Source organism: Sesamum indicum, linkage group LG11 (genome assembly GCF_026168435.1).
Source record: "Sesamum indicum cultivar Baizhima isolate 11 linkage group LG11, ASM2616843v1, whole genome shotgun sequence".
Taxonomy (NCBI): domain Eukaryota; kingdom Viridiplantae; phylum Streptophyta; class Magnoliopsida; order Lamiales; family Pedaliaceae; genus Sesamum; species Sesamum indicum.
In genome coordinates this window covers 12,100,912-12,125,781 of record NC_142667.1, presented here as the reverse complement: position 1 = coordinate 12,125,781, position 24,870 = coordinate 12,100,912, and the positions used below count along the sequence as shown (strand labels likewise).

Here is a 24,870-nt window from a genome sequence, read left to right as displayed (position 1 = left end):
ATTCATATTATAAATGAGTGCACAGGGAATCCCACTACTTTCATGTTGCATATATAATTCCCAACCCTTTTTCAAGATTTGCTCAAGTAAGTAGTCCTGAAAAAATGAACAACTTTGCTGATCATTGCAGTGAGAAACTGAAGCACATCTCCTGCTGTTTACAGGCAGGACTAGGTAAACTACACCAAGCCATTCATGGCTCACTCCGAACCCTCCTTCAAATCCTCTTCTTTCAGGTGAATTCATTCTGGATTGAACTTGGCTATTTCCTCACACTCTCCTCACTTGGTTTCTTGGCTCTGAACGCTTCAAATCCTAGAACGACGACGACGTTCAAGCCTAAATACATCGATCTTTTCTTCACTTCCGTGTCGGCCTCGACTGTTTCCAGCATGTCCACCGTCGAAATGGAGGTCTTCTCCAACACCCAACTCGTTTTATTGACCATTTTGATGCTTGTTGGTGGAGAGGTCTTCACCTCCATGCTTGGACTCCACTTGATCAGGGCAAAGATTTACCTGCAGAAAAACGGGTTAATAACTCACAGAACAGTATCTGATTCTTCAATCTCTTCAGACCCGATTCCTGATTCTCCCACTGACCATATTGAGCTCCAAATGGCTACTCGTTTCCGGGACAAGAAATCAGACACCAAACCTGGAGAAACAGGTGGGAATTTAAACCATAAATCCATCAAAATCTTGGCCTATTTCGTCGCATGTTATCTTCTCGTCGTCCATGTAGCAGGCTCCACGCTGATTTCCATCTATTTCAGCCTCATTCCAAGCGCAAGAAAAGTGCTCAAAATCAAAGGCCTCAACATGCAAACGTTCTCCATATTCACCACAGTTTCCACGTTCGCAAACTGCGGTTTCGTGCCGACCAACGAAAACATGATGGCTTTCAAGAAGAATTCAGGCCTTCTCCTCATTCTAATCCCCCAGATTCTGATGGGGAACACGCTATACCCTGTTTGCCTGCGTTCAGCGATCTGGGCCGCCGAGAAAATGAGTAGAAGAGCAGAATTCAGGTACATGCTGAAGAATTCCAGGGAACTGGGATACGGGCACCTGATTTCTGGACGGCATTGTGTTTACCTGGGAATTACAGGTGTGGGGTTCGTGATTGTGCAGTTGGTGGCTTTCTGTCTGCTGGAGTGGAAGTCTGAAGCAACTGGTGGTTTGAGTGCTTATCAGAAGCTGGTGGGGTCTCTTTTCCAGGTGGTGAATTCCAGGCACACTGGGGAATCTGTTTTTGATCTATCAGCAATTTCTCCAGCCATCTTGGTGTTGTTCGTCGCCATGATGTGAGTTCTCCCATGTTTATTTGTTACAATAATAAATCTTATAATTTTATTTGGGTAAATTCATATTTTTTTGTTTCGTAATTATAGGTTATTCCATTTATAAATTAATTAGTCATTTTTCGACAAATACAATTCTGAACATCCCACATGTACGATCATTTTTGGTAAATTAAGTTTTATATTGACAATTTTGATTTTATCTATCTCTATTTATATGACAAAAAAAATGAAATTTACTCTAATGTAAAAAGAAACAAAATTATTCACACGTTAAAAGAAAAACTAATATGTAAAATAAAAGAAATTTTAAAATTAAAAATACTAACAATCTATAATTACAAAAGCAATCCGCTCATGATATAACCAACCTATCATATATGAATATTCATTTTTCCTTTTCTGGCTAACAATCACGTATATAGTTGCTCGTGTGCATGTCTTTTCCAATAAGAATAAAATGGCAAGGGGAGGCCTTTTTATGGGAATTATATACAAAATCTTTCTTTATATAAAATTAGGATGAATTATAACTACTTCCTCTGAATTTTTACATAATTATAAATATTTTTTCGTTATTTTATAAATTACAAATACTCCCCTCAAATAAAAAATAATTATGTAGTCCCTAGATGGTGTGGAGTAGACATTACTATTTGATCCTTACTGAATTCTTTAAAAAAATAAAAAGAAATATTTTAAAAAATTTGAGGGTGGGTAAAATTGTAATTTTTCCTTTTAATTTGGCGCAGGTACCTCCCACCATACACTTCGTTTCTACCAATAGACGAAGCTGAAGAGATGAAAGGCGAAGGAGAAAAATGGCGAAAGAAGAAAGGATTGGGGGAGCACATAATGTTCTCACAACTCACTTATCTGCTCATTTTTGTCATTCTCATCTGCATCACGGAAAGAAGAAAGATGAAAACAGACCCCCTCAATTTCAACGTTCTCAGCATTGTCGTTGAAGTCGTCAGGTATTATGCCTTAATTATAACAAGAAAATCGTTGAGCTTAAATTATGGGAGTTTGTCCTAACTTAATATTTTGATGGGCAGTGCATACGGGAACGTGGGATTCTCAGTTGGGTACAGTTGCGAACGACAAATAAACCCTGATGGTGGTTGTAAGGATGCATGGTACGGATTGGCAGGAAGATGGAGCAACCAGGGGAAATTGGTGCTCATCCTTGTGATGTTGTTTGGGAGATTGAAGAAATTCAGCATGAGAGGTGGTAGAGCTTGGACTCATCTCTAAATTTGCTTCATTCTTCATTACAATTTTCATGTACAACCTATTGCGTACCTCTATATATACTATAAGATATTTATAGCTTAAGTCGATTACATTAAGATGTATATTTTTAGTTTTATTAAAAATCTTTATAGTAATTTTAAATCATATTATGAGTGTGACAATGTTCGATTTTGACATAAATCATAATGATTGACAAAATTATATATGCCCACAAGTAAATTGTGTTAGGCATCAATGAAAGGATACGAGATGTGTGTATATATATATATATCAATATAGGCAAACTTACAAAATTGATCATGTATGTATAGGGAGGAGACAAAATTAGTCCTGTAAGTATTGGACTGCGCAATTTTAGTCCCATGAGTTTTAATTTAGTAACAATTTTAGTCATTTGGACCAAAAACTACTAGATTTTAGTTGAACAAATTGGGGCTTAGGGTTCTAACTGCCACTGAAATTCACTAACACAATCAGCATCCTATGTGGATGCTGATGTAGAGGGGGAGGGACAAAAATGAGTAAATCAAGTTAGGAAAATTTGGGTGTTTAACAATTTTCTGCATTAAATGTCTGCTCTGTTGATTCATTGGCCACTGTTCAACCCACAACATCGGACCTCCACCAAAAGTTTCGCCATCCTCCAATGATCCTAACGCACCATCTTCCATCTTTTTTATCAACTCTTCGGCCACATCTAACCAATGCCATTTTCGCTCACCGTTGCGATTTTCCACACTTTCAATCGTCATCTCTCCGTCGTACGACGTCCTCTCACCTCCAAACTGCCCCGATTTGAAAAACCCATCATCTGACAATCATTTCCCACCAATTAATTTCAATATTTTGGCATCCTTTGTTTGTCGTCAACTCCTCCCCTCGAACTCCTTCTTGTCACCAACTTCCGCCATGGACTCAGCTCCCCACCACATCCACGTCACATCAGCAACCATGTAAGGCACCACAAATTTAAGTTGAGACCAGTTGGCAGTCGAAACTCCCTAAGCCCCAATTTGTCTAGCTAATTTTTTGGTAATTTTAGCCCCAATCAAAGTTACTACTAAATTAAAATTTATAGGATAAAATTACCAGTTCAATATTTACAGGACTAATTCTGTCACCCCTATATATACACGATCAATTTTGCAATTTTGCTTATTAATATATTAACCATTATTGTTCAAAAAATAATGATGAAAGAAGGCAAAGCTATAAGATTCTTTACCCAACTTGATCTTGACACGACCCAAAATTCATGATGTCTGTCGACAATCAACTACGACTCAAGATGGTTGGAAACTACGTGTGCCCGGATTATGTAATTGTCCTAATAAGATTCCTCTTTTTTTTTTTTTTATGTCTTATCATATTTTTGTGTGTGTATATATATTTATTTATTTTTTATGATGATTTATAATGAATGGTTTTAATATTTTTACAGACTCTAAAAACACTGTTGAAACTCAATTTATAAGTCTTAGAAGATTTTAATTCGAACAATCTTAACTATTCGAACAATATTTTTAGAGATAATTATACTTCTCTCTCTTGAAATTTGATGTAATTACACATACATTTCTTGTAGTATGAGAAATTATATCTAACACTTTTGAAGTTTGCTCGCTTAATAAATAAGTCATTCGTTAGTCAAAAATTCACCAAATTTTAAAAATACACTTTGATACAGAAAAAGAATATTAGAATTTATTGGATGCTCACTTCTCCAAGTATTATGTGCACATTCTGATCGGATCACAATTCTGATCTAAAAAGATGTCTTATGAGAGTGTGTAAGTGTGTGTGGGGGTATATAATCCGATTGGGATCTCTCATTTTTATTAAATGTGAAATAATAGTAAATATTTTGATATCATACATAATTTTGAAAAAAAAAAAGAGACACAAATTTTATTTTTCCTAGTTAGCTTATTGATGTAAAATTATAAAACCAGCTTATGAGATAAAATTTTTCATACCTTGGTGAAAAGGACTCTGTTTTGTACACTAGTTTGAGTTAAAATAATAATAATAATAATAATAAAAAAATTTATAGAAAAATTGGTGGTGTAGGTCAATCATACTCAAAGTCAATTATATAGCGCTACACTTGAATTGATAAATTTGAAATTAAGAATTTCAAATTTCTAATAATAAATTTTTAGATTTGTTTTAATAATTTTAAAATTAAATATTTCAATTCTATTAGCTTTAGATTTAAATTATTTTTTATGAACATGGATGGGTTTCAATAATAAATGGGTAGGGCCCCCCAACACCAACGACTTTCTATTAGAAAAGAAAAAGAACTTTGAAGGAGTTTCATATAAATCTAATTTTACTTCCATCCAACTATTCTCCCTAGCCAAATACCAAGCTTTTTTTTCATACATTGGCTTTCTTATACCAACCAAACAAACCCTTACTTGACTCTATATATACCCATTAAAGTTCTTTTATCTCACATTTGTGTCGCACACCAATATAATTAAAAAAAGAGAATACTTGTGAATCACTCATTCATGTGATACCGCAATACCAACATGTCAATCACTCATTCATGTGATACTGCAATACCAACATGTCAATCACTCATGACCTTTCATTGTTCGTAGAACTAGACATTTTATCAAGACAAATTGAAACCAAAATTTGATCAAGCAGATTGCACTATATAATGGTTCAACTTTGGAGGCCATAAAAACCGAATGAGGTTTAACAAGAAGATAAAGTAACATAAAAAGGATAGACAAACTCGGATTGTGACACTAAATGGTCCAGAAGAATACATGTCTTCTAGTTCAGCCACATTTATTATTTCGAGAGAACAGAATTATGCCATCCAGAATTTCCGATATGGCCTTCCTGCATCCTCATCTTGCATGTGCTGCAATACAGATCACCATGAGGTGAATACCAGAATGAAGTTATAACTAACACACAGAAAACATCTGAACCAAGAAAAAACAGCAACATAGAAACACACTAAACTCACATACTTCCTCATCTACATGATAAAAGTCAATGCACTGCCCTATGACTTCCTCGAGGCCTAAAGCTTCTAATAGATCAAAGTGTTCTACGGTATCGAAGAAAATATTACGTAATGACACATAGTCATACTAAAGATGGAACACATATCCAGCAAACAATAAATACATAAAAAAAGAAGGGAACATAATCAGATCATATAACTCATATTAGAACATTTTTACTACATACAAGAAAATTTAGCAATCAAGTTATGCAGTACTGTAATCCTTTTTCTTTTGATGTGGTAGGTGATCAACTTCGACGGGAAAGCACCAAAGTAGCACATTCAAGAGAAGTTAACATAACTCATCTACATAGTCCAAAATGATCGACGTACAAAGGTGCTAAATACTTGAAATGAACTGACAGTAAGACAAACATCATTTTGTAAACTAGCATATCTACCAAGCCAAGCAAGCCAAAATAAAAAACCAAATACACGAACAGATAGTGATTCCAACTTTTTTTGTTTCCGTTTTGTTTCTCTCAATAAGGAGACCGGTAAATGCTTTAAATGTTTCGATGGGCACATTCAACTTGGGATGCTAAATGTAAAGATGTTTGCAAGAGTGATTGGGTAGGTAATAGTGGTGAAAATGTCCAAACATCGAACAACTGATGTAAGATTGTTGACTTCTTTCTCAGTAGGAGCTTTAGTTTTAGCTTGCTAGTTTACGAGTGAAAGGAGGCACTTTATTTTTTATGATGCAGGAGGGATATTTGTTTTCTAATTCCTCCTGTTCAATCTTTCCTGCCTTAGTACCGTTCAGATATTAATTTGTTTGGCTGTTCTGTGTCCTGATCATTAAAGAGTGACTGGGGTTATGTTTATATCAATGATGTCCCATTGAAGATATACCTTCAATTTCTTATTACCATTTTAAGAGTAATGAGTACAGGTCTCTTATTGCGAGAAACAACGGAAACAAAAAAAATTGAAATATAAACAAGTTTCCCTTTCATTCTGAATAATAATTTCGCTCAAAATTAAATCTTTCACCTTCTTCCCCAATACCCATTACAAATTAAGATCAAAATTCATTGAAGGGCCCAACAGAACCCAATATCCCTAACACATTCTGTGTGAACAAAAAACCCAAATCACGATAAATGCACGAAGCCATTGGAAATGAACTATTCAATTAGGGCACAACTTGATCCACTTCGAAACAGATAAATGAAATAAAAACTAAACCAAGGTATATCATCATATAAGAAATGGGGAAGAAAAAACTTACGAATTCTTTGACGATGCCTTTGTAGACGAGGATGGGGACGGCGACGCCGAAGATTCCAACGAGGGCAAGGTTGCGGCGTGTCCATCGGAAATTCAACTCCAGATTTTCCCTAGCTGATGACCAGTCCTCGATCCAACGGTTTTTGTGTGCCTCCATTCCTCCACCCATCTTTCTCTCTTTCTACTGACGACTTTCTCTCTCTAGCTTCTTCAGGTAAGACTGCTACCAGTTCTGAGTTCACAGGAGTGCTCCGGATGTGCGTAGCTATAGACGAAATGAGGAGCTCTTGGTAATTTCGCTGTGCCGCAACTGGAATGACAAGACTGCCCCTCCACTTCAAAACCCTTTCTCAAATATCATCTTTACAGAACTTAATTAATTAATTTCACATAAATAATTATAAGAATATTATACAAAATTATAACTTTTAAAATTATACTTATAAAATATTTAAAAAATTATAAGATATTAAATAATAGAAAATTTGATGTAATTATATGTAATTCTCTGTGCTCTAATACATCTGACTTTTGTTCCGTCTAATAAATAGCATTATTTCATTAGTTAAAATTCACTAAATATATTGATATTAATAAAAAAATTGAATAAAAATTTATAATTTTTGTCTAACTGACTTATACTGATTTACTGTATATCAAATAATTTTTTTCACCAAATTATTCTTATACATTTTTACACGCAAGTGTATGTGAGAGGGTACAATTTTCACTCTTATAATGTCAATTTGATGAGGAATTATCTATTTGAATTGTAATAAATCAGTAATAAGTCATTTGAGAATAAATATGAATTTTTATTTATTTTTTTAATATCCATAAATTCGATATTTTTTGTTTTGCAAATAAAAAATATATTTGTTATTCGAAAACAAACACTAAAAGTATCAGATATAATTTTTCAAACACAAAGAATCCACATGTAATTACTGTAAAGCTCAAGGGAAGCTGTGCAATTATTACTAAAAATTTATAATATTAAATATTTTTTATAAAATTAAGAAATGTTTAAAATATAAGCAGCCAAACACCCACAAATATTTCAATTCATATTCTTGTTTCCCGTTCCTCATCTCCAGCACTAGCGCGAGAAGGATCAAAGCCGCATTTCTCAGGTGATTGATTTCCCTTTTTCACTTGCAACTGTTGATTATAACATATTCACTCAAATGCCTTAATTTCTTGCAGAGATTTCTTCAACGTTTCGTTTACGTCCCCTTTTAATGTGATCTGCTTGCATTAGTGTTTTATGGTGAATTTCTCTGCATTTGATGGCAATTGATGCTATTGATTATTGGAACATTCAAAGTGTTCGGTGAAATGCCTGAATGACGATGCCTTTTTTACATTCTCCATAGATTGTGCGTGCGATCTGCCATTTTTTTTTCCAATTGAGCATGGCAAAAGGCTTGATATGGGCGACTGCGGAGGACATGGCTAGGAACAGAGGCTGGATGCTATCACTGTACCGCCAGATATTAAGGTTGCCACTCAATTTAGCAGCGAGGTTGGCAAAGTGAGGCCGAGGCTCGAGCGATTTTCTTGGTGGGTTCTGAGGAGCGATCCCTTCACAACACTGCTGATTACACTCTCTCCCTTGTAAAGAAAGGTGAAATCCCCAAACATATCCAATAAATAAGTCCATATATACCTACTCTTGTTCTTGTAAACAAAGATGATTGTTCACAGTCTTGCTATTAAGATTTGAGCATAGAGTGTAAGCTGTGTGGGCGTCTTGTTGTCTTTGATCCATATAACGAATTTCATATCATATTTTTAGCATAAGTATGTACTTGGGGAAATCTTGATCAATGTTTTTCGGACTTCAACTCTGTTTTGTGGGTCATATAGTTACTCTTGGGCATTCCCTGCTTGGTGCAGTGGTACTCCACCTTTCTATTATTACTTGTTAAAAGGATTTAGTTCTTAGCATGAATGTGACAACACCTAAGCTGCATCTCCCACCACCAAGAATGTGGCTTCAATTTGCTTCCTTGAAGCCAAATGCCTTATGCCATTTCCATTGTGAAAATACGAGCGACAATTATCAAAATAGCCTGCTTACATGTTATTGAAATATGTCAAACATGCCATCAGTTTTGTCGAAATTCGATAATTACGGCCGCATCACATAACGTTTTGGTACTTTTGGATACGATATTAAGGTGCGTTGTATTTGACAGATGCGTGGTGAAATATGAGTGTTTTCCCCGAGTGTTGATGCATCTTAAAGCTCAAGGCATTAAAGGGTTACAATTTGTAAAAAAATCATTTGTTTCTATTTGTATCAGAAATCAGTATTCTTCCCATTCTAATTTTTTGAGCTTGTAAAGTCTTTCTTAGTATTTTATAATTAAATGGAATATTTTAATTATATTTTAACTTTTTTGATGTAGTCAAACATCCCACATTGATTGCAAACGAGAAGTTTGAGTAGTTTAGAACTTCTAAAACCTCATCTTCCTAGTGAGGCCTCTGAATTGTGAAGTTTTTACGAAGTCGAAAAATAGATGATACCTCACTCGAGGAGGCGCCAATTGAGTATTAAGTCGAATCAACTTCTTAATTAAAAAAAAAAAACCCAGAAAAGAATTAGGTACAAGTTCCATTTCAAGAATTTCTCCCAAAGCAAAGAACCCTTTTGTGCTTATACAAAATATTCTACAATTTCAGGTGAAACTACTGAGTGTTGAGTGTAATCTAATTAACAAGTATTTTTCATCCAATTTTTTTTTCCAATTTTGACCTCAATCCCATTTTACTATTTACAATTAAAAGGTGTAAGACAAAGGGGCAAAATTGCCATCTTACAGCAGTAGAAGCTAGTTCTCCAATTCGTGAAGTCCATGAGAATACCGTCAGCTGTTTCTCTCTCTTCTTCAACTCTCTGCTATCTGTCTCACTTCTCGAGGAGAAGAGAACCTCTGCAACGCATTGAGCTCATATTCAAACCTTTGATTTTTACAAAAGCAATTGCTTCAGAATCGTCGAGTGATTCGTGGGTCTGTCCTCGATTATCAGCTCAGATCTCTCTGATCGTAATCTCTGTAATTTTCTCCTCCTCTGTCACTTCCCATTTATGTTTGCCTGTATAGTTTATCTATGTTCTTGGATGGATTAAGTTTTCTTATTAGATTTCTCGGTGTTTTCTGTGCTGCTTCCAAGCGGATCTCTGGTGTTTATGCTGAAGCCTTTTGATCAACATAGCTGTTCGCTTTTCTTCTCTGTGTTCGTGACTGTTCTTTTTATTCCTTTCCACCTGTTATTTTGTACACGGGTTTTGTTTTGTATTTAGTATCTTTTTCTATTTTTTATTTTTAAGTTTTCATTTCCTTTGGCCGTTGTGTGTGTGTGTTGGGGGGGTGGGGGTTGGTTGATAAATTTGTACTTTTATTGTTTTGCAGATTTCGGAAGTTTGGAACCTGTTTTCCACTTATCTTTTTCTTTTTCTTGGAAAAAGATTGATTTTTGGGTGTCAACTTCTTATCTTGTAGTTGGAAGATGAAATTTTACTTGTGTTGTTCTATTTTGTTTGCTGTGATATACTTCTGTTTCTTGTGCCTTGACTGCATTTTTCTCATTTGCGGATTGACATATCTTATCGGAGATTGCTTGTCTGTTATTCTAGATTTGCCAGTCTAAATAAAAATGGGATGGCATCCGTGATCCATGTGTTTGGGATTTAAAATTGACTTTTACCTTTTGGATTAATGAGGCAGACGACAGAAAAGTATCAATGGATATGTATTGTTTGGCTTTGAGATTAACACACACATTATTCTTCCCATTGTTGTGTGATGGTATTGTTGTAATGTTGATCTTTTTTTGCATATACTGGTGTAGTCTAATTTAAGCATTAGATGGAGCAAAGTATGCAGGTTCAGTTTGATCCTCCAGTTGTAAAAAAGGCTTGATCTCTCTTTTTGTGAGAAAACGCTTGGCTGTCTCTTTTACTTCCAGTATTGCCTTATTAATAAAATGCGTTACTAGACTTTGGAACCAACAAAGTTGAAGCCTGAAGCCATTGTCAAGATCCTTGAAATATGAAGTCTTAACAGGCAATACTCTTCCTTTATATATGAGAATGTTGTAGCATACTTGGAACTATCTTTGATTTAAAAACAAATATCACCTGAATGATTTTAATTATTTTTTACTTCTTAACTATGTCATGTTTTTCAGCTCTTTGGCCCCTCCAGCTTCCTTATGTTAAGATTTTCTAAGAGATTTCCCTATCTTTCTTGTAACATGACATTTTGGTCGGATTATAGAGAAAATGTATCTTTGGTTGATCTTGCATGGTTTATGCTTGGATTCCCTTAATTGGTTCATGCATTTTTTATCTTCATATAGCAGAATTTATAATGCCCTTTAAATTGGTTTGTGCAGTTTCTGGACTTCAATTGCCTTGAGAGGGAGATGTGTACGTCTATTTATTTTTTAAAAATGCACATTCGTCCTTGGAGTTCAAAAATATCATGACAAGGAAATTGCCAAACTGTTCCTTCCTGTGTTGACAGTTTTGGAGGTTCTCTATATTCAAGGTTCCATATGCCTATGACTTCTTAGTAGGTTAGCTCATCAAGAGTTTTGCTAGTTCTTGAATCTTATTCCCAAGGTGAGTGGCTAACTGTTTGCTGGTAATTTGAGAAGCTTATATGATGGAAACAGCGACACAACCACGGTCATTAAAACTTACCATCAAGTTGAAGGGGGATAAAAATATCATCAATTCTTCAACTACTGCTGGTCACTTGAATAATGTGGAAGGAGAACCCAATGCTTCAAATAGTTCAAATCTCCCAGGTAGCCTCACATCCTCTCCTCGGGATCATGTTGATTGTAGTTCTGCAGAAGGGGTGGAAAATCATAGCACAGAGGATGAAAGAAATCCATCTTCTGAGAATTCTAAATATCAGTTGGTGCTTTATGATCCTTCTGTCAATGACGCTGGCATTACTGAAAATGAACCGGATCCTATTGATTATCAGCGTCCTCCTTTCCAAAGACCACATCCATTCTCGAACCAGACCCCAAGAGTTTTGCCATCAATAGGGGCCTTCACTGTTCAATGTGCTAACTGTTTCAAATGGAGGCTCATTCCAACCAAGGAAAAGTACGAGGAAATAAGAGAACATATTATGGAACAGCCCTTCTTGTGTGAAACAGCTCGTGAATGGCGCCCTGATGTATCATGTGACGATCCTCCTGATATAACACAAGATGGCAGTAGGCTTTGGGCAATTGACAAACCCAGCATTGCTCAACCACCTCCTGGGTGGCAACGGCTTCTGAGAATCAGAGGTGAAGGAAGCACCAAGTTTGCAGATGTGTATGTATCCTATTCCTTCTGTTTCTTTGTTTGTTTCTGTCTAAAGTAGCTTTTAGGGCTTTGAGCCATGCAAACAGGTGAATAGCAGACTTTATTGATTGAGAGCTTGATTTTTTTCAGATCCTTCTGTTGCCTCACAATATCCCTTGTATATTTATTTAAACAATAATTCTAAATGCTAATTATCATGGTAAGGTTGCACCTCTAATTTATTTCCTCGTTTTGCGTCTCCACAGGTATTATGTTGCACCTTCAGGCAAGAGACTTCGTTCCATGGTGGAAATTCAAAGGTATAAACTCATCATCACTGCTACAAAATGACTACATAAAAACTTGATGACTTTAAATATTAAATTTTCATATCATATTTCCTCAAGTCATTTTGGGGTTTTGTGATGCTCTTTCAAGGTACATTAACGAACACCCAGAGTACATAGAACAAGGGGTTAGCTTGTCACAGTTTTCCTTTCAAATACCTAGACCATTGCAAGAAAACTACGTGAGAAAGCGTCCTGCTCGTGCTACACCTCCAAATGATGCCGACGATCTTGGGATGCATAGATATCTTCCACCCTCAGAAGGTGACTCATATTACACTCATCATTGATGTGCCTCGTATTTCAAAACTTATGAATTTGAACATAACCCGACAAAGTGTCATTTAGTTTGTCTGAGATGACTTTGTCGGATGTGTAAAGTCTAAGTCTTATTTGTTTGGACATGTCTGTTTTGTGCTTAAAGGGCATGCAATTTTGGGATGTGGTGTTGGAAATGGATTTAGTAGTGATTTTGGGTTTGCTTGGTTCTCTTTTTGGGAGTTTCCGGAAATATCTCGTGGAAATGCTTTTGGGGAATGTGAATTCTGCCTGGTTATATTTCTGGAGGAGACATTTTCTTCTGGTCTTGTAGCGGCGTGACATTACATCATCTTCGATCAGGGTTTCTTATCATATTTTCGGAAGAGAAGAGAAGTAGGAAAATATTTGGTTTCTCTCCAAAGGAATGAGACATACTGTCTCTGTGGAAAAGAGAACCAAAGAAAAGCCTTAAGCATTTCACAACTGACTAAATTGCTGTTCACCAGAAGTTTGCAAAGCTGGTGAACTTATATGCACTCGTGAAACTAGCAGTTGGGTGCCAAAAACCCTCACCCAACATCCACACATTTCTGATAAAATTCAATGAAATCCCTTTATGTTCTTCGAGTAGTTCAGGAAATTTGACCACACTTACTATAATGTATGTCATCCGTAATGCATTCTGCTGACCAATGCTCCCTTTATCCTTCTACTTGTCATACTCAAAACTAAATTCCTATTTATATGCTCTTTAGAATAATTGTTCCGATTCTTGCTTGATTTCTTGATTATCGTTATGCACCAGTGGTTCTTGTGTGTCAGAATCCTGTAGTTAATAATGCAATATTTCTAATGCTGCAGTTGATCCCATAGCATGGGTAGGTCCCGAGGTGGACACGGAGTTGCAGCTCAGTGGCCCTGGGCTTTCCACCGACTACTCTGAGGGCCCTTGTCCAAATCTTGAAATTCAATCAGCAAAGAAGAAAAAGATACCGTCTAAGCGTAAGTCCAATGGTGATTTAGTTTATAACCACAACGACGTCAAAATAGAAGAGCCTCACCTGCTTTGATCTGGTATTTGTAATGTCCGAAGACCCATTATCCCGATTTGCAAGATTACCTTCTGCTTACTTATTTGCAACTGAAGCTAGTGCAAGTACAATCGCTGCAACGAAATACATGTGGTTTTCAGGAAACTATTTGGAGCTCCTACATTTTTCACCGTGTAGTTTTATGCAAGTCTTGTGAAGTTGTTATGGTAATATATACACTTGGTGTAAGAAAATTACGTATCCTTTGTCCATGTTGCTTAAAGTTTTAGTTGTATGTACAAATGAAGAGTGAGTGAAATTCCCCTAGGTTTCGTGTTTCTACATTTGTTTTCCCTCTCTCTCTCTCTCCATCCACCCATATTTTCCAGGTGGTTTCACCACGTGAAAACGCTGTGTCAGCCGTAGTGGTCGTGACCAAGAAATCACCGTTTTTGCTTCTTGACGTTTTATAGACGCTATATTCTGTGCACGATACATCAAAAATCCGATCGTTAATGCATAACCTGTTCTTTAGAGTTAAGGAATGGTATCAGTCATTCAGAACCATCAAATTGATGGATTTATTAAAGTTGAGTTTCTATTAGGATATATATGCAATCAAAGGTTTCATTTCTGGAAAAAGTAGCACTCAGATTGATGATGGGAAATGGATAACTCATGTCCAAATGAAAGTGGAGCTTCAATTGATACGTTTGGTCTTTAGTGTTGCTTCCCCACATTCAATGATTTCAAGTAGACTCGCTGAAGCAAAGACCCCATCATCACTCCCATAATTTGGTTGCCTAAAGAACGCACACAAATTCTTGCTTTTGCTGCATAAAATCATTGAATTTAATCTTTCATCAAACACCGATTTCAAAATATATTATATAAGAATTCGCATTTTTGCGGTCAGTATGTTGGTTTTCAATGTAAATTCTTGTTAATACACAGGATTCGTAATCTTGTCGTCCCTAAATATGGGATGAGAATATCTGCGGATTAAATTAAAATAAAAATAGCATTTTTGTTTCTTGGGTGGGATGTTTCGACACGTTACGAAAGGCAGTGTTCATACCGTCATCATCATGAAAAAATAATAATAATAATTCAAAGTTAGGCTAATTAGAGGTGCATTGGGAAAAGGGTCAAACAGAAAAAGGTGAAGAAATCCCACTCCAGATTTCATTTGGAAAAGTTGGACACAAATCTTGGCCACATGCCTTCACATGCTTTTATTTCTTTCCCTATATTTCTATACGCAAAATTACCATGTTTTTTGGTCTTATAAGTATAAGTAGTCACTATTTTTTTTTTCTTGTAATTTGCTTTATTTATAGATTTAATCTTCTTATTTTTTACGAATTTAATATTGAACTTCTCAAAAATTGTCATTTTTTTGGCTAATTTAATCTTTTCTTGACAATTGTAGTTCTCTTCATATTAGAATAGATATCATTTCTGATCTTATAACTATAGGTCTTTAGCAACAAAAATACACATGGCTAAATTACCAAAAAAAAAACAAATATAAGATGTTCATAACTAAAATTTATACTTTAAAAAAAAAAGGGACTGAATGTGTAAATAAAATAAATTACAGAACCAAATATGTAATTTTGCTTTTTCTATATTTCCACAGTTAAGGCCTTAATATAACTACTTTGCAGATAATAAATTCCCTCAAGATACCCTTATTTTATTTTTTCCCCCATTAATAACTATACATTTTAATTACTTAATTAATTACAGTAATAATACCTTAATCATACATATTTAAAATTAATTTATTGTTAATTTTCTTTTATTTAAATTAAACTTATACATCGTTCGAGTATGCTTCAAGTTTTAATATGTTATAACATTTCTTACAGTTTTAAGACACCATGAAAATTCATCACACGTACAACCATGGACAGCATCAAGAGTGAATTGATGACTCCAACCTCCCAATTTGGTTCACCAAACCACAAAAACAATCATCTCATATTTTTGTCTGTTTCAAATTATTATTATTTTTTGGGGGATGAAGATGAATATTTTTAATTATTTCAACTTATTTAAATTTTGAGATGAACATGAACTCAGACTTATATTATCCCTTCAGGACAAAGAAACCAAATAACACGTTGATCAGATCAAACTTTGCATTTCAAGAGATCATGTTCATTGATTCGAACAAGATTCAGATTGTAATAACTCAAAAATTCGAATTTAAAATAAACATTAATTTCCAAGAAACCCCAATGCAATGACATATAACAAATTTTTGAGGAATTTTTTGTTCAAATTCGTAAAATGGTCATTGTCTATAGTTATCATCCCCAATAAACAAACACATATATACAACCAATAAGAATTGATTGACTAAATTGTCACAATATTCCACAAGAACCATTAAATTCCTCCACTCTCTCACTATCATTGCCTAACTATATATATATAATTCAATATTCACGTTCATACTAGTAAAATTCACGCGTTTTAAATTATATAATATGTATTTAGTGATGAATATTTAGAAACATCGAGACAGCTATCGATAATCGAAGACGAAAATTTGTGATGTGAGTACAATCACATACTTGTCCTTTTCGATATCCATCTTAATTAGGATTATATCCTACTCATCAAATGAAGGAAGAACGCAACATCTCAAGACCCTTAAATTCTACGGTAGCCTACCTACATAGAAGGGGTTGTCCGGCTGCTTCTTTGGAATGGCGATCATTTTTAATAAATTTGAGCAGTATATCAATTCAATCAATACAAATTATAAAAACTCACGTAAAGAAATATAAACACTCACATTTAATGAAATTAAAACCCATAATCTTAAACTTGTTCATGAAATCTCAACCTTAACCATGTAGAATAATTATTGTGTGGAGACATATATATGTATTGAGGTGGATTGTGGGATCCCATGAGGGAAGAGAACAATTGATTGAGTTGGCTGCTCATTTGCATTTAATGAAATTTGGCTCATCCAATACCAAATTGGCAACTCCAATCCAAAAACACACACACACATGTACACATGTTTGTGTGTATATGTGTTTGTGTGGCTTTGTTTCTGTCAGTCATGTCAGGTAGAAATTTGTGTGGCACATATAGGAATCCCACTAATTAAAATTCCCACCATATCTTGGCCCTTGGAACAATTTTAGAACATATCTGTGTTTTTCTCCTTTTTTTTTTAAATATAATTCGTTACTTCATTTAATACATTGAAATTGATTCAATGTAATTATAATTTACACTCAAAAAAAAATAAAAATACATGAAATTATTATAAAAGAAAAAGATAAATATTTTTATAGAGTTATAGCCCACGACTATTTTTTTATTATGAGTCATCAATCTTATCACTTGAGTAAGATTTTGTTGGCAGAATATATAGTTTTCAAATGCAGAAGAATTCCCGGTAATCGAAAATTTATTAAATTTGGACATATTATTTTTATTTTTTTAAAAAAAGAGACATTATTTTTGAAAAAAATCATAAAATTCCATACAGTCACATGACAGATTGTCCTCTAGCCATCCATCCAATTCCAATATTTGAAGAAAATCCATAATATGAAACTTGAGTGCAATATAATATTTTTAAAATCTAAAAATGTATTGAAATTTGAGGGGAATATGAATGTAATATTCTAAATTCAAAGTAAGTTTGATACTTGATATAGCAAGAAGCACTAGCACTAATTCTTATCAAGTCATCATCTACTTCACCTTGGATTGGAACAATTTGATACTCTTCATCAACAATTTACTCCCATCATATCAGAAAAGAGTAAAAAATTCTATGTAAAAAGAAAAATTAGTAAAATATTCTCTGTATTTTAAAAAGTAAAGTAAAAAATTGTTTGTCTAAATTATTGATAGGGAATAATTTGCTTCATTTTTAAAAATACAGGTGAGTAGTTTGCTAAGTTTCTTTTACAGGGATTTTTTTGCTCATTTTTCATATCACAGGATAGTAAATTGCATTTAACCGTGAAGATATATATTGTGCTTTGGTTCTATTCTTAGACTGCGATAATATCAATTTATTTGTATATATCTTATATAATAATATAAAGAATCAAATTGGAATTACTAAATATAATATATATATATATATTTAAATGAAGCAAATAACTTTCATCAAATTTTATTTATAGATATAAATCCATTTATTTTTATGAATAATAAATAGCTCGAAACATGAAACTCGGATTTTTTTTAATTATTTAAAGAGGGGGGGGGGGGGTTAAAATTGTTAAAGTGTAAATAATTTAATGTGTTGAAGTCGCATTTAGTGATAAATCAGAAGGAAAGCAAAAGGAATGTACTTTTTAGAAAGTAACTCAACTTTGGTTTTTGGCATTTTAACTTTATAATAAGATAGAAAAAAGATGGAATCTCTATGGCCCATCCAAAGATTGTGATGTCGGCCAAATATTTTTTAAATTTTAACTAATAAATAATAATAATAATAATTAAGTGATTTATAAAAATATTTATAATATAGTTCAGGCCACTTTTTTTTTTGTTTTTTATTTTGAATGGGGGGTTGGAAAAAAAATCAAATTAATTCGTATAGTGCTTTATTAAATTGATATTTTCAAACTCGTGCGTTATAAGTACTTACATAATTTGATCGGGTCAAATGCAAAAAATCCTCATGTGAAACATGAAACAGGCATTTTACCTCTTTGTCTTAAAGAAAATAGCAAAAACACCCGTCATTTAAAAAAAAAAAAGTACATATATATGAAACTCTTTCTCAATCCAATTTTGTTTTCATGCAAAATTGGGCGGAAAAGAAAGTACACGGCCAAAAAAAGATAAAAAAAGTACAATTTTATTTTTATTTACTCTATTACCCACATATATCATATATATAATTTTCCTCTAAAGTTATTTTTGGTACCAACAAAGCTGTTGATATTTAAACTCGAATTAGTTAGTTGGAACATTATTGGTAATTTTTATTTTATTTAAACTAAACAGTTTAAAATAAATGGATAATACTAATTTTGATTAATACTTTTATTAATAAATAATATTCTTAAATTTGATAAATATTTTTATCAATAAGGTTTTAAAAATTTTAATACACTAAAATTATATTAGTATAATATTAATTTATTTATTTTCTATTACAAAAAATGAAGATAATGATTATTTAGTAAAATTACAAAAATTAGTCTTTTTTCTCAATATGTTTTTCTCATACCAAACAAGGAAAAATATTTGATATTTACTCTCCTTCCAATCATACCAAATAATTTTTAAAAAAAACTATTATTATTTTCATTCCATTCTCCCGCATTTTCATTTTTCTTTCACTTGAACCAAACCAAACAAACCCTAAGTGTGGTAACTTTATTCTTTGATGAATGATTAATGACAAAGCTTCTTTATACAATTCATTGCCGACTTGATGTGAAACATGTCGAGCAACCATTGGTCACATTTTTATGGATGGATTAGGAGTATTACGCCGTTCATCATGGAATTATTAAACGTTAGTGCAAAGCTCATGATTTGTGCTTAGGTTTAGGCTCCTAAGGTCGGAGGGAATATTACTTTCAGTAGTGGTTAATTCTTATTATTTAAAATAAAAAAATAATAAATTAAGTAATTATACTATTCAATATCTCTTAACCGTTATTTCTGCAAATAAAAACAAAATATTAGCAATATTTAAAAATCATAATAATTTTTTTACTATAACTAAAACCATAACAAATATTCATTACTCGATGCCAAAACTTAATTTTTTATTACGATTTTGTCAGATTATGGTGGATAGTATTGATTAAGCATGATTTTTAAATCATAATCGTTATAATCTAGAGAATAATTCTTTATTTTTATTTTTTGGTTGTGGAATTCAATATAGGTTTAAAGAAGGTTGGTTTTCTAGGATGGTTTCTTCTACTATAATTTTAAAGTTGGATCTGAACCCAAATGAAAAAAATTGATCCGGGTCGAGATTGTAGATGAATGATAGTATCCTTTATTGGTGGTGGAACCCTCAACTACAGACGAGGTCCTTGCTACCCACAGGTAAAAACATTCGATAGTTAAGTCAACGAGTGCTTAGTAAATGAGATGAAATTAAACCATAAAAACTTCTGCATGTATTTATAGAATTAAGATCAATATGTCAAAAAAATATATAGATCCATGTGTCGCGATACTATTCCTTAGATGGTTCGGGATCAAAAACAATAAAAGCGGGTTGTCGATCAATCGCGTATAGAAATGTGCAAATTCTTGTCCATTTGTGCTTGTTCTTGAGGGTCAAATTTGTCCTTTCCTGTATTTTTATCATTCAAAATCTATTAGAAATTAAAATATATATATATATATATATATTATCGAACTTCTCCACAAATTACAGAAAATTTAACTATATGTAGCATATTTATGTGCACAAAAAAATTAAAAAGACAAATAATTAAATATTATTTGTTATATTTGTTTGTTGTAGGAAAATGATAATATAAAAGTAAATAATTTTGAAAAGAAATATTTGGAGTGGAAGATAGAGAAAAAATATTAACTAACTATTTAAAAAAGAAATGGTTTTTAATAGTGCAAGAAATGTGAAAGTCAGCGTGTGCAAAGAAAATTAAATATAGACCAATTACCAAAAAAAAAATGTTCTCCTTTAATATATAATATATAATAAAATAAAAATACAAAAAATATGTTCTTCTTTAATATAGTGCTAGTCGGTATTTATAATTATATTAATTTTAAAAAAAAATAACTGATTGGAACTTACCTTTAATATATTACATATTATTGAATTATCGTTTTTACCCAATTAACCATCCCAGGTCGAATCATGGTCAAAATCAAATTTCTCCCACTTCTATCACAATCACAGACGACAGAGCACGTGCACCAACCCTACGACGACTGCACGTGGCAGGTTGTTATAGGCTTAGGCACAGATGCACTTTTAGTCCACATCTGAGGAGACAGGGTGGACCACGGAGGTGATGACATGTCAGTTGTCTACACACTTTGACCCTAGTGATCAGCTGCATACGCCAAGATGTCTTTCATTTTGACCTATTGGTTCTCTGAGGTTCACTTGGCAATTGCGATGGCCACACACATATCACAATCCCCCAAACATTCAAGCACACTGTCCATGGATTCTCCCCCACTCTACCTTTATAAACCAAATTCCCATTTAAAAAATATAATTTCAACTTTGGTCCCTAAAATTTTAGATAATTACATTCTTCTCTCTTTGGTGTAATGTCATATAGATTATTTGTAATTTGAAAACATACATCTGATACTCTTGATGTTTGTATCCTTTTAAAAAATAAGTTCCTTTATTAATCAAAATTTATCAAATTTGTTGATATTATTACAAAAAAAAAGTGAATAAAAATTGATGTTAACATTAATTGTCTTATTACTGATTTATTGTAGGTCAAATATTTTTTTTAAATAAACTGCGTACCTTTATAATAGTGACAATACACCTCCTCACATACATTTAACATATAAAAATGTATAAAGGTAATTTGATCATAAGAAGTTCTATTTACCTATAATAAATCAATAGTAAGTCAATCGATGGTAAATATGAATTTCTATCCAACTTTTTTATTAATATCAGTAAATTAGGTGAATTTTGACTAATGAAGGAATTTAATTGTTAGACAGAAGCAAACTTCATGAGTATTAAATGTAATTTTTTGAACTACAAAAATTTTACACGTAATTACACAAAACCTCATAGAATGGAAGTGTAATTATCCCTAAAGTTTTTTATATATTCATGGGCTCCATTTACTTATACTTAAATAAATGATAATTTATTTATTTGTAAAAATCAATTGAAAAGAATATTTTTTATTTGCAAGAACTACTTTTAAATTGGTTAAATTAAGTTGATTTAAATAAAAGTTTTCACCTTATTTTCAAATATTCATCACTACTTAACTTATAATTTTCTCAAAAATTTAATTTCCATCACAAAAGTAGAAAATGTTGTAAATACCTCAGACATCGATAATTTTCGTGAATAGATTATAATTCAAGAAATGTAAATGTAATTATCCTAAACATGAAGGGATGCAATTGTCATTACATATCCAAAGTGCAAGTAATAATTGTAACCACAAAACCAACATATATCTTGAAGACTAATATCAATAAATGTGGGTAGAGAAGAGAAGGGCCCTTGAGGCATACATATGGTTGGCCTAAGTGAAAGAAATCTCCCAAACAAGATGACAAATTGTATTAAAGGGAGTGTTTGTGCTCTCCCCATCTTTTCTTTTGCTCTACAACCCTAATATATTGATCATTTTGTCACCATGCCATACCATTATTTCTCATCAAAATTCATTGTTGGTCTATGCCATTATTTGATGTCGAGCGTCGAGGGTATCGTTGTTACGTATCAACTTAATAATTGATTAGTGGTGGGGCGGAAGTTATAAACTTCATACTTCGAGAAGAATTTAGAATAATGCACAAGTATGACGTCTTATTCTTGAAAAGCAATGTCTGAGCGATATATTTTTTTTAAATAATGTAAAAGTATTTTGTTCGAAAGGGGCACTGAATAATCACAAAACTTCTCTTTGAAAAAATTATTTATAGAATATCCCACTGAAATAACATCCCTAGAAGAATAAGATAATATTAGATGATAATTAAAACACTGAATGGAGATCAAATTAATAAAAATTTTAAATCGGTCATTGATCGATGTTAGATTTATCTGAATGTTTGGATACATATAAATAATCTTGAAACCTTTCCCAAATTAAAATTTACTATCTTTTTTAAATTTTACTTGCAAAACCTAATTTATTTCCCTTGTGTTTATATAGATCAAACTCTCTTAAAAGCAAGATCTCCCTATATATTGGGTTGATAAAGAACAAATAAGTCCTTAAAACCATGTGAGGAAATAAGTACCTTGCACATGTAATTACAAAAAAAAATATATTATCTATTAATTAGTTAGAATTAAAGAGCACGAGCATATACATTATCGTGTAATCAATCACTTTATTTAAAAAAAAAGAAAAAGAAAAAGAAGAAGAATTCTAAACAAGGGCTGCCAATTTTTTTTATTATTCTATTTTTTTTACTAGTTTTATATGATTTTATTTATTTATTTATCTGGTTTTATTACATAACATGTTGATGAAGCAATCACATGGGAGGGGGAAAAAGGATTCATAATTGTTCAAATTGAGAAAGTGGCCATGTGATGAAGTGGCCTTATTACATCATATTTTTATGTATAAAAAGTTAGATGAGGTACGTTATGTCTTGTCATAGCAATTAAAGTTGAGATTTTATAAATAAATTTAAAATTAAAAGTTCAAATTTCACTAAACATGTCAATATTTATCTCACCTTTATATGAATTATTTAATTTATTTATTAATTTTAGTTATATGATTTATCAATTGATGTGTTGCTAGTCTATGGAGATGTTTAACATAATTATGTAATTATGACTTTAGAAAAAACAATAATTTTTTGTATTGTTTAGGCCCCTTTTCAGTATCATTAAATTCCATCAAAATCACATTTTGCAAAAAGTTATAATTAATTAATTTTTATTTGATTATTCATTATATCCATTAAATATTTTCTTAATTATTTCATTAACCTTAAAAATAAAGCCAATTATTAAATTTAACTACAATCTTTATGCGTATAATCAATTATAAAATTGCAATCCAAACTTCATAATTAAGTACTTATTTCAAAATTATTCTAAATTTAATTATCACATAATCAATGAAAAGCACCTTGCTCGAATTATGATCGACAAAATATTCCATTCTTCCTCATACTTTAATATTTTTAATTTTTTTCACAAATATAAGCTAATACAGTTGATTCGGTCGATCGACCAAAGTCAACAACCACATAATCAATGAAAGTAATTCATTTCGAAAAATCAACAAACATTCACTATCGTCGATTTCGTGTTAGAAACAAGAAAAAATATTAATTATTTCAAAAATTATAAAGTCATGTACTATATATATATTAATAATAAATATTGATGAAAAAACAAAATACGTACATATATTTAAATAATTTTGGATTCAGATGCACATGGTGGACTAAATAAACAACCATTGTCGTTGATTGAGAAATCTTTTCTCTCCCCTCCACCTTCCAAATAATAATATATAAATTAAAATAATTATTTATTTAGAATAATGTTGACATTTAAGATCAGTACTGCATATAAATTAATTATATATATATATATATTATTGTTGTAAGGTATGAAAAGATATGCCATTTTGGTATAAACATTTCATTTTCCAAGGAATTTTCAGATATAAAAAAATGTTTATACGGTTGTGAAATTCTACATTAGCATGTGAGGGTTGGAGTGGAGGTCTGATTGTCCCGGGCCCTCTGCATATACTCATCAAATTAAAATAATATATACTTTGGAAAACGAAATTAAATTTGAAAAGTAATTATCAATTATATTTCTACTTTAATGATTTGTCCAAAAATACGTCTCACTGTAAAAAGAAAACTTTTAAAATTTGTATATTACTTAAATCTTATCGTCTTCGTTTCATATGAGATGATAGTACATACTTATCACAATCATACAAAGAAACTTGGAAATGGCATATACCCTCGTTGTCACACGCATGTAGACTTCAGCGTGCATTAGTCTACGTATCTTGATCGGATATTTTTCTACGAGATATTATGTTTTTTAATCGAAACTCAAAAAAGTTTATATATCTCTATAGAGGCGCTTTGAATCCATCAGGAATAAAAGGATATTTATGTATGATTCAAACATGGGAGTTCTTGCGATAATGATATATTATATATATAAAATAATTTTATTTTAAGTACCAAAAAAATTAGGATTTAGTCGAAGGAAGCGTATGAAGTATTAAAGCATCAATCATTCTGCAATACATGGAAATGAATATTAATAAATAACTGAATATCGTACATTGAAAAAATCATAAATAACTCAAAAAATGTACATTACAAGAAAATAAGGTATCAGACACGAAAATTGGTATTTAATTAATATTGGAGTT

The 24,870-nt window shown here is 32.2% G+C and overlaps 3 protein-coding genes and 1 pseudogene across 4 annotated transcripts; 3 read left to right on the top strand and 1 right to left on the bottom strand.

Annotated features, from left to right (window-relative positions):
- On the top strand, positions 1-2,704 carry LOC105173925 (sodium transporter HKT1). The gene is made up of 3 exons (XM_011095844.3): positions 1-1,306; positions 2,056-2,280; positions 2,362-2,704. Exons 1-3 carry the CDS (start codon positions 105-107, stop codon positions 2,558-2,560), a joined length of 1,626 nt encoding a protein of 541 aa, XP_011094146.1. The 5' UTR covers positions 1-104; the 3' UTR covers positions 2,561-2,704.
- Positions 2,705-5,196: 2,492 nt separating this feature from the next.
- On the bottom strand, positions 5,197-7,079 carry LOC105173858 (neuronal acetylcholine receptor subunit alpha-5). The gene is made up of 2 exons (XM_011095757.3): positions 6,829-7,079; positions 5,197-5,444 (listed from the first exon to the last, which is right to left on the bottom strand). The coding sequence occupies exons 1-2, from the start codon at positions 6,994-6,996 to the stop codon at positions 5,391-5,393; spliced, it is 222 nt and encodes a 73-aa protein (XP_011094059.1). The 5' UTR covers positions 6,997-7,079; the 3' UTR covers positions 5,197-5,390.
- Positions 7,080-7,829: 750 nt separating this feature from the next.
- LOC148785100 (uncharacterized) lies at positions 7,830-8,616 on the top strand (annotated as a pseudogene). Its single transcript, XR_016062924.1, has 2 exons — positions 7,830-7,960; positions 8,204-8,616. The product of XR_016062924.1 is annotated as an uncharacterized LOC148785100 (transcript).
- Positions 8,617-9,684: 1,068 nt separating this feature from the next.
- Positions 9,685-14,128, top strand: LOC105173857 (methyl-CpG-binding domain-containing protein 2). The gene is made up of 6 exons (XM_011095756.3): positions 9,685-9,892; positions 11,235-11,417; positions 11,499-12,177; positions 12,414-12,467; positions 12,586-12,758; positions 13,617-14,128. Exons 3-6 carry the CDS (start codon positions 11,504-11,506, stop codon positions 13,823-13,825), a joined length of 1,110 nt encoding a protein of 369 aa, XP_011094058.1. The 5' UTR covers positions 9,685-9,892; positions 11,235-11,417; positions 11,499-11,503; the 3' UTR covers positions 13,826-14,128.
- Positions 14,129-24,870: the final 10,742 nt, after the last annotated feature.